A 16,135-nucleotide genomic window follows, 5' to 3' on the forward strand; every position below is an offset into this window, starting at 1 on the left:
TTTTCCTGCAGGACAGTTCTCAACTGCTCATTTAGTTCATCCTGCAACGCAGTGGAGAGAGTGTGGAAAAAATGCTTTAAAACTGAATGTCTTCTAAATCTTAACTGTGTTTCCAGCAGGCCCCAAAGCTACTCACAACCATGGAACGAGTTTCCTCTAGCTGAGCAGAAAGTTCATCAACTTCAGCTTTGTGCTCTTTTCCTCGCACAGCCTCTTGAAATCTTAGCGCACCAGCTTCCCTCCGTAGGGTCCTGGCCTCGGCCTCCCTGCTGGAAATATCGCTTTCCATCATTGACAGGATGTGAACCGCCTGAGCTGGAGGCGAAAATAGAAAGGATGAGACGCCGTTCGTCATATCAGCAATCAGATAACACATTCCCCCAACTCAGCTCACACAGGAAGTTGGTGTTGTGATGCAGTGACCTCTGTCCTCTCCAGTGTTTGTCCACAAGATTGAGAAGCATCTCCAGGGGTTTCCTGTAACTGCCCTGTAGTTCAGTTATTATAGATACGTTTTTGGAACAACATTTGTCCAGTGTGAGCGAGGGAGTCATGATTTAATGCTGAATTCACTTTCCAACCTTTTTTTGGTCGTTGTGCTGCTGCAGGCTGGAGGACACCTCTGTTTGATTAAAGCTGGAATAGGTTAGTCTTGGTGGGTGTAAAATAGGATTAGAGGGGTCAGACAAAGCGACACCAGGACGAAGTGGACTGGGAGGACGGATATTAATAAGTGATGAAATGGGATGACTTGGATCTGAAAAAAAAATGCAATATTGTTTAATAACATTAATATTTTATAACTAACTGTAGACAATGTTTAATGTTTTACACAATTCTTGTTTAAAAGAAGCATCTGTTCTTTACCAGGATTAGGGGTAAAATGACCTCTGGCTTCATGTATGGTCCGTTTAGGGAAATCCTTTTCTTTTCTTTGCACAGGTCTTTTGTCTTCCACACATGGGTCAAAGACCACCTTCCGATGTTCAGTAAGATTTAATGGAGTAGTACTTTCTTTACAGGGTGCACCCTCCAGATGTGGCACTTTGGACTCTGCATTATCTGGTAAATTATTTAAAAAAAGACACATTAAAAATTTAACCCTAGCAAAAGAATAAATGAAATGGTTTGTCTCCACCGTGTGGTGAGTTAAAAGACTGCAAATTAAAAACTTACCATAGTTTGTGCGGAGACGTCTATGTAACGAATCACCCTTTTCCTAAAAAAATTGCAGTGTGTTCATTTTGTCATTTATATATATATATACATATATATATATATATATATATATATATATATATAAATAATACAAATATACATATTATAAAATCGACTTGCCTGCTTTGGAGTTGAACTCCTTTGCTGTTTTATCGACTTTTCTTTTGTGGTTTTATGTCAAAAAACACAATAAAAATAATTTATTCTCAAAAAATCCCCTACATGTATTTCTGTTTCTCGTTTTTTTCCCCTAACACTTGATATCTACAAACGCTAATAGGCTTTGACATCTTACCTTCAGCCCCTCGTTGAACACAGGCGCTTTCACTACGACGACTGTAATTTCTTTCCAGAAGGTTCAGCACAACATCATCCGTGTCAGTCAACAGAGCGTGTCTCTGTTTTCTACAGTCGGCTACAGTCGGACTTTGGTGCCAGCTAAGAAACAAACACACTTTCACGATGCTAATACATGCTCCTTAGCAAACAGGACAAACACAATACAATGCTTTTGCCCGTTAAACGTGATATATAGTTTACACCAACGCAAGAAGTAGAATATTTATGCAGTATACGCATAGGAAATTACTTTAATTTCTTAAAAGCACTTTCGTGAATTACATTAGCCTAGCCAGATTTAACTAATTTATTAATTCAGAGAAAGTAAATGTAAAACCTCAAACTTAAACTATAATTTAAAAATGGATGGTATTAAAAATATAATTAGGGCCAATAAAACCAATTTAAGAGATAAAAATACAGGAAAACATTTATAGTCAGTTATTATTAACAAATAAACATGTAAAACATGATTTTACAACTATCATTATTATTATAGATAACATACTGGGCAAGCACTGAGAATCTGTGATGATGAGGAGTAGGGAAAATAGAAATAAATACCTATGATGTTTATTCCTAATATAAGAGGAGTTCTTTAGCTGAGGTACACCATCAGACGAGAACTGCATTATAGCAGCTTTACGCTCAGTGTCTCTGACTGGACAGTCGTCTAAACAGCAAAGAAAACACCAGCTTGTGTCATAATTGTGCATTTAAAAAAATGAAATGACAGAGATGCTAACCCTTACCGAGTTTGCGTAGGTTTGGCATAGTGTGCACCAGATAAGAGCGGTAATGTTTGTCACGTTTAGTCACTGGGTTGAGTCTCAGGTCCAGCTCTTTTAAATTTTTCAGCTCGCACAGCTTTTTCAAGTTATCCAGAGACGGAATACAGTTATAATAGAGGATCAGACTCTCAAGGTTCTTCAGGTGCTGCACTCCCTGGGGGGGAAAATAAAGAATTGAGGGGATGTTACCTCAAGAAATAATTGGTGCATATAAAATAAAAGATTTTTTAAACGTGTTTCTAAAATGTACAAAAGGACATATAAACGCAGTCATATAAACACAAAAGATTTCCCACAATTCACTTTCAGTACATCTCGCAAGATATCAAATATAAACAGTAGAGTCTTATTATAGAAAGCTATATATACAGACATACTGTATATAAATTAATATTATCATATAATATTATATTATTAATAATAATATTTTTACGACTATTTTGGTATCACATAAACAACATGTGTGAAAGTAAAAGTGAAGTTACCTCAACAGACACGAGTGCATTGTAGGACAAATCCAAAACCTTCAGGCGGACAAAGTTGTTAAGAGCATTACCCAAATGTCTGATCTTCTCCTCGTGTGTCCCCGGAAGGCTGAGAGAGCGGACATCAGCTGTTTAAAAAACAAACAAATAAAAAAACCTTTTATATACGTAGGAGCTAATCCGTGTCACTGATTGAGCTATGGGTTGCACGTTTGTTTAGACTGCGTTAGCTGTCTGGGGCTAAGCTGCTAGTCAATTACACGTTTAAAGAACAGGAGTTAAAGCACACTTTCAAACATCCTCGTTCGTATTAACAAAATTTGTATTGGTTACCGAGACACGGGTGCGTAATGTGTAATCTGTCTCGTATCCACTGTTCCGTGATTGTTGTGGTCAAACAATCCGCGGCCATATTTTTCAAACTCCTGCCGCTTTCTGGTGCTGTCGGGAAAAGTTTTTAAGACAGTGTTACTGCCACCTTCTGTTTTGAAGGTTGCATTACAAGAATTTTATTTACTGTGCGTTCAGTACAGTACATAAGGAAATAAAAATAAAAAGCGAACTATCTTGCATGTTAATTAAATAATAGCTAAATGTGGATGTATGTTTTTCAGAAATGTATTTAAAAATATGTTATTTGAAGCTAGCAAAAAGCTCTGGATTGGACATTAAAAGATAAAGTACAAATAACGCAAAGTAGTTATGTAATTTTAACCGGTGTGACTTATGGTAAAAAAAACAACGCAGGCTTTATTAGTGCTGGAAGAAATATAACAATCCCCACTCCTTCCTAGTAGCGGGATGTACCAGGGTACATGAACGCATCTTTTGGAGCATGCCCAGTGTGTAAATCCGCGCAGTCACATGTCAAAACAAACCTACACAAAGTTGTTCCTGTTTTCTGATAGACCGAATGAAACATTACTTGTCTTTCAGACATTCTGTAAAGCAGATAGCAACAACCTGAGGTAGCACATGTTTTCTCCAAATAAGCGTCGCGATTGTGTCAGTCAGTGACATCCCAGTCCGGGATCAATGGCGTCCAGTTGGACAGAATGGTTGAATTCATGCTCCAACATCATCTTATCTGTCACTGCTCTGTTTTCTTCATACAGACTCTTTAAGGTATGTTTAAGTCATCTTGTTATTTACTAACTTTACCTCTACAAAAACTCCAGGACGTTTGGATGGACGTTTGACATTACTTGCTTATTACGGTATAATTATACAAATAAAGAAGCATTATACCCATTCCTTTGTATTGTTTCCAGTTCATTCTCTGTGTTTAAAAAACGTAACAACAGGAAAACATTGACAGGATAGCTGGCTTTGGTCGGATCGGTTGGCTTTGGTTTTAGCTAAACTTCATCTAAAGATGTAAAAAGTAAAAGTTATTCTTTAAAAATTAAGTAAAGAATTAAGTAGATTTCATCATAGTTACCTCTGCACCCCCATCTTGGCCTTTATAATGCTATTTTTGTGAATTTCAACTTCTAATGACACATTGTACTTAAAGTAAATACATTAAATGCATATTTTGATTACCATTCCCAATACACTCTCTCCACAGTATACTGTTATATCTAGCTAACGTTAACATGTGCTACAGATCTCTGTTTCTGAAGCTTCTTCCTCCTCTGTCCCTGCAGGACCACAGAGCTCCGTCTGTAGGATTCTTTCTACTTGGGCTCTCCGCTGCAGTTGACATCGTGCCCTCATCCACCTCACATATAAATGCCTTCCAGAAACAAGCAGAGTGGGCCGGAGAGGTTTTGGCTCCTGCACTAGTCTCATTTGACTTCCTGTGGCTCAGTCAGGACCACAACACTGCAAATATTCTCTTGTGTGGCTCCTGCCTGCTGCTGGGACTGTGGGACTGGGTGTCGGCGGACACTCTGACAGTGTTGACCCACACCCTGAGCCTGTCCTCTCTGTCCTGCTGCCTTATAGTGTGCCTGTTTGCTAGTCAAGGTTTAGGGGCCCTGGGTGGTGTGGCCCTCAGTCTTCCACTGCTTATGACTCCACAGGTGGGAACGAGCACCCTCACACCTCTTGTTTCTTTGGCCGCCTCTGATAGACTGGTGAAGTGGGTTTTAAAAGGGTTTTTAACAATAGGATGCTGGGCCTCCACCAAGGCCCTCAGCAAGTTTCTGTTGGATGTGACCGAAAGATGTGAATTAATGTAATAAAGTTATTCTAAAATGTGTGGTAATATCATGGTTTTTTTTAAAATATTTTTGCAGAGTGCTGACATAACTTGCGTGTTTGCGTTGGAAATGTGATCAGGAAATAAAATACAGAAATAAATAAAGAGATGTTTGCGTTGGAAATGTGATCAGGAAATGAAACTGTGTTCAGTTTATGACTGGGAAAAAAACAGAAATTATTCAACCAAAATCTAAAAAAGAAATTGACTATTTTCTTAGTCAGACAGACCACACATTTTTGCTCAATAACAAAGAACATTGCAGGGACCAAAACCCACATGTTTTTTTCATTATCAAATTTAGCCCTATTTAATGAGGGTTTATACAATTCTACACAAATTCAAAACAATTGTTTTTAAAGCATGAATCGCAACTGATTCTCAAGATGGACTTTTGATACGTTTTCTGCCATTTGTATTAATTATGTGTTGCTATAGCACTGCACACTTGAACAGACCATGAGTGTTTTGCTAACACTTCACCATGACCTCTGACCCCAGAGCATACTCTTCAGGATGAACTCACTCTCAGGCTGCTGCACTGATCTCTGTTCTTATATGTACGTTCTGCAGCTTCAGCAGGTGCAGGCGTCCTTGTTCTCTCCCCTCGTTTTACTTCATTGCTGAGTTTTGGCACATTGTTATCCTTTCATGGTATTGACCATCTTCCCAGAGGTTTGCAGTGGACACTGCAGACTCTCCATCATGACCTCAGTTGTGAACCGCTGCCTCTGCAGTTTCACTGCATCAGTTTGTACTGTGTGTTTAAGCCTCGGTGGCTCTGTGCCCATGTGTGTGTGTGTGTGTGTGTGAGACACTGGCTTTGTCTGTTGTCATGGAACAGTACACTGAAGATATTGTCTGTGGGATCAAAAGCATAGTGCAAATATACTCTATATATTGTGCTAATTTAATCAGCAATTGCTGTTGAATGATGTATTTCTCAGTTGAGATTATTTTGGGATTTATTTTTAAATGCTACATTAATAAAATGTGTTGTTTACACAAATAAACTGTCATTTTTACACATTTTTCAGACACTTTAGAACATTATATCTATAAGAACCTTAGACACTTCGTCCATCTTGTTCTTCACTCAGCATTACTTCCCACAATTCAGTATGCCTCACACAGCTTCATATTCTTAACCATCATTTTACTGCTGCAGCGAATAGGAAAACTGCAGAGAGCATGCTCACTGCAGATGCAGCCTGTGGATTTGGCAAATATGGAGGAGAGGGAGGAGGAGGAAGAGGTGAAAGGGGAGGAGGGAGAACAGCTGAGAAGGAGCTGCACGGGGGATGCTGTTGCAGCTCTTTGGAATCAGGACTGCATGGAAGCATTTGTCATTGAGGACGTAGATGGAGCGGCAAAGGGGAATACAAATGATGGGGGAGTCAGAGTGTGATCTTACGATAACAGCAGCTCTGTGAGAAGGTAAGAAATCACCTTTTGTTTTTCACTGATGCACTGGAATGGCAGCTGAGGCAGAGGCAGAGGAAGTTGTTTGTTTTTTCATGTCTTTTCTCTTGTCCACTGCATTATAGACCTGAATGTGCGTGTTTTTCACAGGGACTCCTCGGCGACACAGAGATGTATGCATTCTACTCCCTTTTAGTCTACATCTTCTACACTGTCTTTAAGAAGGAGGAGGACGATGCACTGGAAGGGCCGTGTGCAGCCTCCTCAGACGTATGTTTTGCTAAATCATGTCCGGCTTCAGGGCTCCATTAACTCATTAAAAAGTCATTATATTTTTTATTAGGATATAAGATATATTTAATAACAATGTGCTGCTAAAACAGATGTAGGTGAATTGTAGCTTTTCCTCCTTACATGTATCCACATTTCTATGAACCTAATGTGTGAATATTTTGTGCAAGCCTGACCCTTATGTGTGATGCCGTACCCAGGAGCGAGGACATGTTTCCATGGAAACAAGGAGCAGGAAGAGAGATGGCCACACCCCTAAAATGGACAGAAAGGCTTGTTTTCACCTCAGTGAATCAAGTGAGTGGTTTATATAAACACGTGACAGCTGTTTTTAAATACATATATATATATGATGTGACTGTCTACTACATGCATCCCACTACTTTCCACTGTTGTCATTCAGGCAGCAGCAGTGACAGTGATGAAATATCCCTGAGTGATGAGGATGATGAAAATGGCCTCCCAGCATGCACTCCTCTGGCTGCATTTCTGACCTTTAAACAGGAGACTGAGAAGAGAAGAGCCTCACAGGTTCAGCTGGAAACAGCAGGAAAGGTAAACAAGAGGAAAAAAAACAAGCTGCAGCGTCAGTTTTAATAAGCATCACACACCCACTGTGTCTGTGTGTGTTTCTGTCTGTTCTTCTCAGCTGCCAGACTCTCCCCTGGTGGCAGTCATGTCCCACTTGCTGAGCTTTCTGGAGCAGTACTCCTACTTCCAGCAGCTGCAGCAACAGGCCAACCAGTACAGGGTCCAGCTGAAGAGACACCGCGTCCAGCACCGCCGGCAGATGAAGGCGCTGCGGGCCTCCTACCGTCAGCGACTTAGGGACAAGAACAGCATCATCAGCAGCCTGGAGGACGCCATCAGTCAGCAGCAGAGTCCCAGCCCACAGAGCGAGGGTGAGGAAAGGGGGAAGGAGGCGGTGTAAATGGGAATGAGCAATGGGGGAGGGAGAATGTAAGGTGTAAGGCAGAGTTGGTCTGAAATTATGGAGCACTCTCCTTTGTCCTGTTGACCACTCAAAGCACTTTACACTGTAGGTTTCACCATCTGTCCACTGATAGCAAACAGATCAATAGGTTGATTTATGAAAAGAGACTTCTAAAAAGAGAGCATAACGATCAGTTCTCTGATTTACGGTGAAATGGAGCTGGTACTTTTTTCAGATGGTTTGAAAAAAGATTTTATCAGGCAGAAAGTGATTTCTTTGTCTGAGGTTGTAATTTCACCTGCAATTTTCCCCATCTTCCTTTGGCTGGATTAAATTCCCGTCTATTAGAAACACAATGCACGCCGTGGGACAGAGGAGAACAGACTGTTTCAATCCACTGGGTGGTTGTTCCCAGTCAGGTTGTCTTTAACGAGGTCACAGGCGCCACGATAACACTAAAGAGCCAAGAATAAGCTCTGAGCCCTTTCATGTTACCTCTGCTTCTTCTCAAACGTGACCAGGTGATCGTATGATATCAGAGCACAGGCTTCCAGCTCCACTCTCTGCCGTGCGTCTGCTCAGTGTGCTCTTAACTCTTCCTGTTGCTGTTGACCTCAGGAGATCATACGTTTGGATGATAACCAGACCAGGTCGCACTTGAACTGAACGTCTGTGTGTTTTTGAGCAGAAGACCTGATGTTCACTGACCTTCATTAGATCCAGGACAGACATAAAAAAAACCCATGTAGATGTAACATGAGTGCGTGGTAGGTGGAGAGTGACTCTGCAGCTCAGTGTTGTGAATAAAACATGGCTGTCAGTGGTGTTTTCTTTCTAACAGCCACACATACGAGGTTGACACGTGCTTGGCTGCACGTGTTGGACTATAAATAGGCGGAGCCTCAGGTCTCCGTTTTATTAGGACGTTAGCCTTGTTTTGTTTTCCGTTTTGAGAAGTACTGTTCATGATGTGGAATATTGTTATTACAAACAGTATTTGGACATATGTACTTTATATATATATGTATTTATATACAGTATATATATGCATTTCGTCACATTTTAATAACTTCATAAATTGAATTAGTCACTATACTGTATATGTATATATATATATAGTATATATGTGTGTATAAATATATATACTGTATATACTTTAGTCGAGCTTCAGCTTCCTCTCCCTCTTTTTATTCCCATACCTGGCATCACCACTGAGACAAAGCAAACCTGACAGGTCGGATTATTTAAAGATGTGCTAAACAAAGTGTAACTGAAGATGATGAATCACTGAGGTGAAAAGCAATTAAAGAAAAACATTGGGTGTGATGCCAAGGGAGCTGTGCAACAAAAGAAGATGTTTGGCAGGTTGTAGGGTCGTGTTGCTGTGGAGACATTAAAGTGGGAACATGCCAGTGATGATGTTAATGAAACACTAGAAAGTTGGAGTAAATTCTTAGATGGTGTGCATTACAAACACACATGCCAATAGATCAGTACTGATGCTGCCTCTGTCCTGCAGGTGAGTCCAGCAGCGATGCAGGGACACAGGCCGGGGTCCACAAACTGGTGGAGTCTCTTTATGGCCTGCAGGGTGAGAGGAGTAAGCTGAGAGGAGAACTGCGTCTGCTGCACTCACAGCTGGAGCAGAAGGAGAAAGACAGACACTCTCGCATTCAGGCGTTTCAGCAGCAGGTGAGCAGCTGCACTGGGACTGTGAAGTCTCTCCTGTCAGTGTCAGTGGGAATGTTTGTCATGTGACATCATGTCAAGTTATATAGGAAAGACATGGTGTCAAAGGAGACCTTGTACTGTTAGGAGAAAATAATCAAGTTACATAAATATGATGAAAACACATTTCACGACATGTTTGTATTCTTAAAATCTAAAATGTTCTCATCCTGTGATGCAGATTGATGAGCTCAAGAGTTGTATAGAGGAGCGAGAAGAGGAACTGTCAAGACTGAGAAATGCCACAGTAAGTACTGTGGACAATTGAACTCATCACATTTTTCTTAGGCTTTCAATATATAGAGATCTCTCTCTATATATATGGATATACCTATTTATATGTATTGATATATCCATATATATTAATATGTGCATGTATGTATGTAGGCTGTTACTTAACAGCTCTGGACAACTGAGTATTGTATTAAAAGTATATTATTATACATATATCATATTCCCATTTTAATATTTTTGCACAAGTCTGTACAAAAGCTACTGTGTTTCACCAATCTCTTGCTATGTTTTCTTTTCAGGGAGCCACAGACTCAGAGAAGCGCGCGCTGTGTCTGTCAGCAGAGAACGAGACTCTGAAACAAAGTCTAAGTGTCACTCAGGGCCTCCTGCAGCAGCTGTCGTCCATCCCATCTCAGTCTAGCACCATGCTCATCAAGGTGAAAGCACGGCCGAGCTCCACTGATGTGCAACTGTGAGTTAACGCGAGAGCAGTCACCTGTAAACCCGGTTCTGTTTTTTGTTCTTTTTTTCCCACAGGAAAACGAGAACCTCCGCAGCAGAATCCAGCAACTGGAGATCTCTCTCCAACAGCGTGCAGAGCAGCTGTCACATCTGGAGCGTCAGAACGAACAGTGCGAGTGGAGGAGAGCGGAGGAGCTGAGGAAGCGGGAGGACAGGGTGAGGGAGTTGCAGCTGGAGTTGGACAGAGAGAGGGTGAAGGAGCCGGTGGTGAAGGTAAATCCCAATGTTTGAATCATTTGATCATGTCAGAACACATGGTGTGCAGGTTTCTTGTTTTCAATTTTCCTCTCTGTTATCACCAGTATGTCACTCAGACGGTGGAGGTGGAGTCGCCTGCTACGCTGAAGCAGCTGAGTAAAGCCAAACAGAGGAACCAGCTCCTGTCTGAGAAGCTGTGCAGCCAGAATGAACGCTGCAAACAGCTGGAGCAACAAATCAGGAAATCAGACGAATACAGCTGCAACCTCCAGCACAAGGTAACAAACTGAGCAATGGAAGTTTAACTAGTTATATATATATATATTGTTGTCTTTGATTATCAATGACATGTTACGTAATGGGCTGGATTCGGCCCACGAGCCTTGATTTTGACACATGTGGCCTGGCACCTTTATCTTCAACTTTGGCTACTTGTTCTCTCCACGTAACCGTGTTTCCTACAGGTACTCCACCTTCCACACAGGGTCAAACATACGGCCTGTGAGCTAAAACCGGCCCGCTTGATGAATTGTGAAAATAAAACAAAACCAAACACTTCATGTTCAGGAAATGTTTTGTGAAATTATATTCTATTAATTATGAAGATGTATTTAATATATTTTTACCTTTTTACGTGAACATAAAGAGGGAAAACATTGTTATTGTTATTTATACGTAATTATGTTATGATTGTAGTGGTCCAGCCCACTTACATCTAACTAGGTTGTATGCAGCCCCTAAAACATGTATTTGACACCCCTGGTCTAAATTGACAACAGTCCTAGTCCTAATAAATCCCTGCAAAACCCAGTGAAGACTTGCAGCAGTAACGGGCTGGATATAAATCAAATGCTCATTTGGCATGACTTGTTCTGTCAGTACACAAATGATCACGTTTGGCCATCAGCCACACAGTGGCAGGGGAAATCCTGGCCCGGCTGATCGTGTCATTTAGAGGAGAAATTCTCATTCTGGATCAACTCCAATGACAAATGAAATAATTTGAGAGCTGAAGCAGCACCGGCTGACGCAGCTGAATAAATTTTTACAGATCGCAGCATACGAGCGAGAAATCAGTAACCTCAGAGAGGAACTGCTGAAAGAGATTGGCCACTTGGAGGAGAAGAAGGAGGAAGCTGTGAAGGCTGCTGCCAGCTGCTCAGCAGAGCACTTTCAGAACCTGCAAGAACAGTTCTTCAGTGAGTAACTTGTTTTATTCCTAAATGAAGACGATGTCAGTCATGTGAAGCCACACGCCAGTCAAGTTCTCAAGTAGCCTACTTTCAAACTTCCAAAGATTGAAATAATCTGGATTATCGGGAATATCCTAGACTTGTTCTTTATATGTATCTGAATGTCTTTCTATTTCTAGCCTTGCAGACACGTCTGACTGCACTACCGCCGACTTTACGCTCCATGAAAACAGACTACGCCAGTCTGAGGAGCCAAGTTCGCAACTTCTCAGACTTTTATGGAGCAGCTATTAATGACGCAAAAAAACAGGTACTTAAAGGGTACATACTGAGATACTGTTATGTAAGTCGTACTTAATACATACTTAATTTATACATTAAAATGTGTTGGTGCAGTATGTTCCAGCCGGCCACTAGATGACTCCAGGCATGATACTGCCTGGTCTTAAAATCCCAAGTTCAGTTACATCAGAAAGAGCATCTCTACCACGCCAGAAATCTATTTTTCTTTTAATGTCTAAATTAAATGCCAAATAAGGTTGTTTATGCCCTTCTGATAGATATGGTAAACCGATAGGATAGTGGACAACAAACTGTGGTTTGTGATGTCACAAAGCAAGCAAAATCGTAATGACTTGTTCGGAGACACATTTCCAGATTCTTTCGGATTATAAACTATCTACTACTCAGTTGAAACTGTCACATAAGGATCATACAGAGAGATGAAAACGTTGACAAAGTCAGTTTCACATAATACCTCCCCTTTGACTTAGCAAAGTTTCATGACTTCATCCACATCATCAGATATAACAAACTGTAACATTTACTTTTTTTCCTGCTCCATGTCAGATTACTGCTGCCATCAATGAGATGTCTGAAGCCAATCAGGATCTTCTGGAGAAGTATAGGAAGGAAGTCGCTTTACGCAGGAAGTATCATGAACAGCTGGTGGAGCTCAAAGGTATGTGGAGAGGAAACAATGAAATCTCCACAGAGGTTACAACTAGCTTCACCAACTTCACTCTTCTTCCTCAAGGCAACATTCGGGTCCTGTGTCGAGTGAAGCCTGTGCTCAAAGAGGACCAGCATGAGGAGGGTCAGTCTGTGGTGGTAACAACTGACCCCAACAATGAGTCCTCCCTCAACGTGCTGAACAAAGGGAAGGGTCGCATCTTTGAACTGGACAAAGTCTTCCATCCTCAGGCTACGCAGGAAGAGGTAGTGCAAATAACTACATGACACCAAGGAGATTATTCTATTGATCTAGAAACCTAAATGATCGATTCCCATCTACCAGGTTTTTCAGGAGATTGAACCTCTGGTGACGTCCTGCATTGATGGTTACCATGTCTGCATATTTGCATATGGACAGACAGGCTCCGGGAAAACCTACACCATGGAGGTATAAACTCATTCAGTGGACTATTGGCCATAATAGCATACGTGGATTCTTGTCAATATATGACATCCACCACTCACACTCAAAAGGTTAAACAAGTTTTTACAATTATCATTAATGGTAAAAGCAATAAAAAGTTAAAGCAAAAAAAGCAGTAAAAGCAAACATCGATTAAATTCAATTAAAAGCATCCAACTCAAGAAACATGTTTTTAGGGGAGTGTGGAGAATCCAGGCATAAACCAACGAGCCCTGAAACACCTCTTTGGTGAAATCGAGGAGAGGAAGGACATGTGGTCTTACACTGTCACTGTCAGCTCTGTGGAGATCTACAATGAAGTACTGAGGTTGGTCTCACATTAAACAAGACTTTTTGTGTTTTTGTTTTTTTTTGTTACAATTTGTGAGTGTACTATAAGCCTGCTTTTTATATTTTACCCAGAAAGTACCTGAAGTTCCCATTTCTAGTAGTTGCCATTGTACCAACCATTTTATTTATCTCTACATTTGTGTTTCTCAGAGACCTGCTGAGTAAAGATGGAGAAAAACTCGACATCAAAATCAACCCAGATGGAACAGGACACCTGCACGTTCCAGGACTCAGGTTGATTGAAGTTAGAAGCTTTCAGCACATTAAGAAGGTGACAGTTATTTTGCAGATCTGTTAAACTCTGACTGTATAATAGTTCACTGTAGTGTTAACCCTGAATTATTTTTACACTGCACCAGATTTTAGCTACAGCCCGTAGAAACAGAATCACCTTTGGGACTCAGATGAATCAGCACAGCTCTCGCTCCCATGCGTTGCTGTGTATCACTGTTGAAGGCACAGACCTGGCAACAGGCTCCAAAACCACTGGTGAGTCACACATGCAGCACCATATAAATAACTCTTCAACTACATCAGTGGTTCCTAAATTTAGGGGCTGGCCGCCCCTAGGGGGCACGAAGCCAGGCAATTTCATTGTAATACTGTATTTTCTATAGGTCGCACCACTGCCTTCTAGCGGCTGTCAGTGTGAAAATAACAAACATGTGAAATTATATTTTTTAATATATAAGTCACACCTGAGTATAGGTTGCAAACCCAGCCAAATTATGCAAAAAGTGTGACTTATAGTCCGGAAAAAACTGTAACTATTTATTTATACATATTTATCTCCTCAGGTAAGCTAAACCTGGTGGACCTGGCCGGATCAGAGAGAGTATGGAAATCCGGTGCAGAAGGTGAGAGGCTGAAGGAGGCCCAGAACATCAACCGCTCTCTGCTGGCTCTGGGAGATGTGATTCAGGCTCTGAGGGCGCGACAGACTCACATCCCTTTCAGAAATTCTCGCCTTACATATCTACTACAGGACTCTCTAGGAAAAGGCAGCAAGACCGCCATGGTGGTGCAGGTAAGACCGTTTGTATTGGCAGCACTCATCAACTTATCTCTAATGAGCATCGTAAGACATGACTCCAACTGTTTTTGTTAAAGGTCTCCGCTCTGGAGAGCAACGTTGGAGAGACTTTATGCTCACTCAAGTTTGCTCAGAGGGTGTGCAAAGTGGAACTGGGCCCTGCGGCTAGGAAGATCGAAGCCGGAGGAGGCCCATGCGAATGATGGTCAGACAATCACCAGGGAGTGTGCATTAATCAGATCATCATCCATCCTACTCATGATTCATAAGGCTATGGTTTCAACATCCTCACTGCTGCTCAAGGGGTACATCTGTGAGAAGTCTACGGGCTGCTTTAAATGCCCCGCTCGAATGTTGGGTATTGAATCTGTAGTCAGCTTGAATCCTTAAAGAATCTGCACGTAATGCCAGAACCATCTCTGACTGCCTCAGTGTTCAATATGATGCTTCCTTGAACCGGAGTCTCTCAGTTTTTTGTTTTCATTTCCAAAAGCCAGGATCTACTGTATCATCCAAAGGTGAAGTATCGACGCATAACATCACAGCTAGAAATGTCTGTTATTTGTGAACTTATCGCCAACATTGTATACTCTTTAAGGCTTCAGTGCATAGACATTTTTTTGTAGGAAATGTACAGGCTGTTATGATTTAGTCACACATGTAATAGTTTAAAAAAACGTTTTGTGCAACGTAGAAAATGCTGTTGTTTCATCGAAAGCCTAGTTATGTTCAACGCTAAGTACGCAAATTGATCCTTTTGTCCATCCCCTGCGTTCGCAATGTGTGAATAGGGTGAACGTACCCACATGCAGCAGTACCACTCGTCGACGTGGGGGCGGTGTTGCGTAGAATAGCTTAAATGTGCCCACAAGAACAAAACAACCGAAACGCGACGGGAATGTTGTAACCGGGGCTGTTCTCCGTCCAACGTCCGGCTGTATTTATTTTTGACAGGCCGTCGCTGTCTTCTACACTACCTCTGTTTGGACCTCTTTCTGAGCAGGAACAGTCGTCGACACGGCCCCTAGTGGATGAACTGCTTAACAACCATGCCAAATGCAAGGCATGCGGGAGTGTGACGTTAGAAATCAATATTAAACCTATTTACATATGTAAATTCACATATATTCAGCAAATATTTAGCTTTTACCCTTTATTTGTCTTTTATGAAGATACGAAGCTTGCCTTCTTCAAGAGCGGGAAAACAATGAAATGTGCAATATGGCCTTCACTTAGGAGACAGTTTAGGCCTAAGAAGACAAGAAGATGCACTTTATGGTTAAAGGTGTTTTTAAGGCTCTTTTTGGTGCTTGCAGTAGATTGTCACTAGTGTATGTCATACCAGGAAATATGTTTAATCACCCACTGGATCAGAACTCCATGGGATTCAAATGTAGCAAAACATGTAACATAGAAGTAATGTCAGCATTACAAAGTACATTTCAGGTAGTTTTCTGAATAAACAATGTGCTTAAAACGTGTCTGTTTATCTAATGCTCAGTGACTGTTGTTTTTGTTTTGTTTTTTTTTAAGTATATTGTTGCAGTCTTTATCAACACATATTACAAGAAATACAATACACAAGTATGGATTTGTCTTGGGCAAGAAATATTCGCTTCATAAACGTATCTGTATTTCCTTACTGTACTTATCCACCCCCTTGTGGAGAAGTGAGTTACTGATGAAAATACCAGGACAAAACAAACATTGATTAGACTATATATATGCATATGCATACATATATATTTATATATATATAGTCACATTCACATA

At 41.0% G+C, this 16,135-nt stretch overlaps 3 protein-coding genes across 3 annotated transcripts in view; 2 read left to right on the top strand and 1 right to left on the bottom strand.

Annotated features, from left to right (window-relative positions):
• Positions 1-3,414, bottom strand: part of cep72 (centrosomal protein 72) — a 5,018-nt gene extending 1,604 nt beyond the window's left edge. Inside the window, 13 exon segments of the mRNA XM_025061443.1 lie at position 1; positions 3-41; positions 137-315; positions 395-488; positions 582-757; positions 868-1,062; positions 1,177-1,219; positions 1,339-1,379; positions 1,514-1,656; positions 2,122-2,230; positions 2,310-2,502; positions 2,834-2,961; positions 3,167-3,414. The exon segment at position 1 is cut by the window's left edge and continues 87 nt beyond it. Of these exon segments, the coding sequence (XP_024917211.1) occupies position 1; positions 3-41; positions 137-315; positions 395-488; positions 582-757; positions 868-1,062; positions 1,177-1,219; positions 1,339-1,379; positions 1,514-1,656; positions 2,122-2,230; positions 2,310-2,502; positions 2,834-2,961; positions 3,167-3,245 (1,420 nt within the window). The 5' untranslated portion in view covers positions 3,246-3,414.
• Positions 3,415-3,666: 252 nt separating this feature from the next.
• Positions 3,667-5,104, top strand: LOC107989394 (uncharacterized). Its single transcript, XM_017037655.2, has 2 exons — positions 3,667-3,958; positions 4,483-5,104. The coding sequence occupies exons 1-2, from the start codon at positions 3,869-3,871 to the stop codon at positions 5,017-5,019; spliced, it is 627 nt and encodes a 208-aa protein (XP_016893144.1). The 5' UTR covers positions 3,667-3,868; the 3' UTR covers positions 5,020-5,104.
• A 25-nt stretch (positions 5,105-5,129) lies between these two features.
• Positions 5,130-16,086, top strand: LOC103388378 (kinesin-like protein KIFC3). Its single transcript, XM_008323330.3, has 20 exons — positions 5,130-6,476; positions 6,612-6,731; positions 6,953-7,049; positions 7,156-7,307; positions 7,402-7,654; positions 9,206-9,378; positions 9,596-9,661; positions 9,948-10,085; positions 10,186-10,383; positions 10,473-10,646; positions 11,420-11,567; positions 11,741-11,871; positions 12,411-12,522; positions 12,598-12,779; positions 12,859-12,963; positions 13,176-13,306; positions 13,480-13,600; positions 13,689-13,818; positions 14,127-14,356; positions 14,440-16,086. The coding sequence occupies exons 2-20, from the start codon at positions 6,633-6,635 to the stop codon at positions 14,563-14,565; spliced, it is 2,766 nt and encodes a 921-aa protein (XP_008321552.1). The 5' UTR covers positions 5,130-6,476; positions 6,612-6,632; the 3' UTR covers positions 14,566-16,086.
• Positions 16,087-16,135: the final 49 nt, after the last annotated feature.

The sequence above is a fragment of the Cynoglossus semilaevis genome, chromosome 13 (assembly GCF_000523025.1).
Source record: "Cynoglossus semilaevis isolate Cse_v1.0 chromosome 13, Cse_v1.0, whole genome shotgun sequence".
Classification (NCBI taxonomy): domain Eukaryota; kingdom Metazoa; phylum Chordata; class Actinopteri; order Pleuronectiformes; family Cynoglossidae; genus Cynoglossus; species Cynoglossus semilaevis.

What these genes read in the sequence shown, in the direction of transcription:
- LOC107989394 (XM_017037655.2), top strand. Translation starts at nt 3,869, where the DNA reads ATGGCGTCCAGTTGGACAGAATGGTTGAATTCATGCTCCAACATCATC. An exon ending in CTTCATACAGACTCTTTAAG is followed by an intron (nt 3,959 to 4,482) that starts GTATGTTTAAGT and finishes CTGTCCCTGCAG; the next exon opens with GACCACAGAGCTCCGTCTGT.
- LOC103388378 (XM_008323330.3), top strand. Translation starts at nt 6,633, where the DNA reads ATGTATGCATTCTACTCCCTTTTAGTCTACATCTTCTACACTGTCTTT. An exon ending in TTTTCACCTCAGTGAATCAA is followed by an intron (nt 7,050 to 7,155) that starts GTGAGTGGTTTA and finishes GTTGTCATTCAG; the next exon opens with GCAGCAGCAGTGACAGTGAT. An exon ending in TCCCAGCCCACAGAGCGAGG is followed by an intron (nt 7,655 to 9,205) that starts GTGAGGAAAGGG and finishes TCTGTCCTGCAG; the next exon opens with GTGAGTCCAGCAGCGATGCA.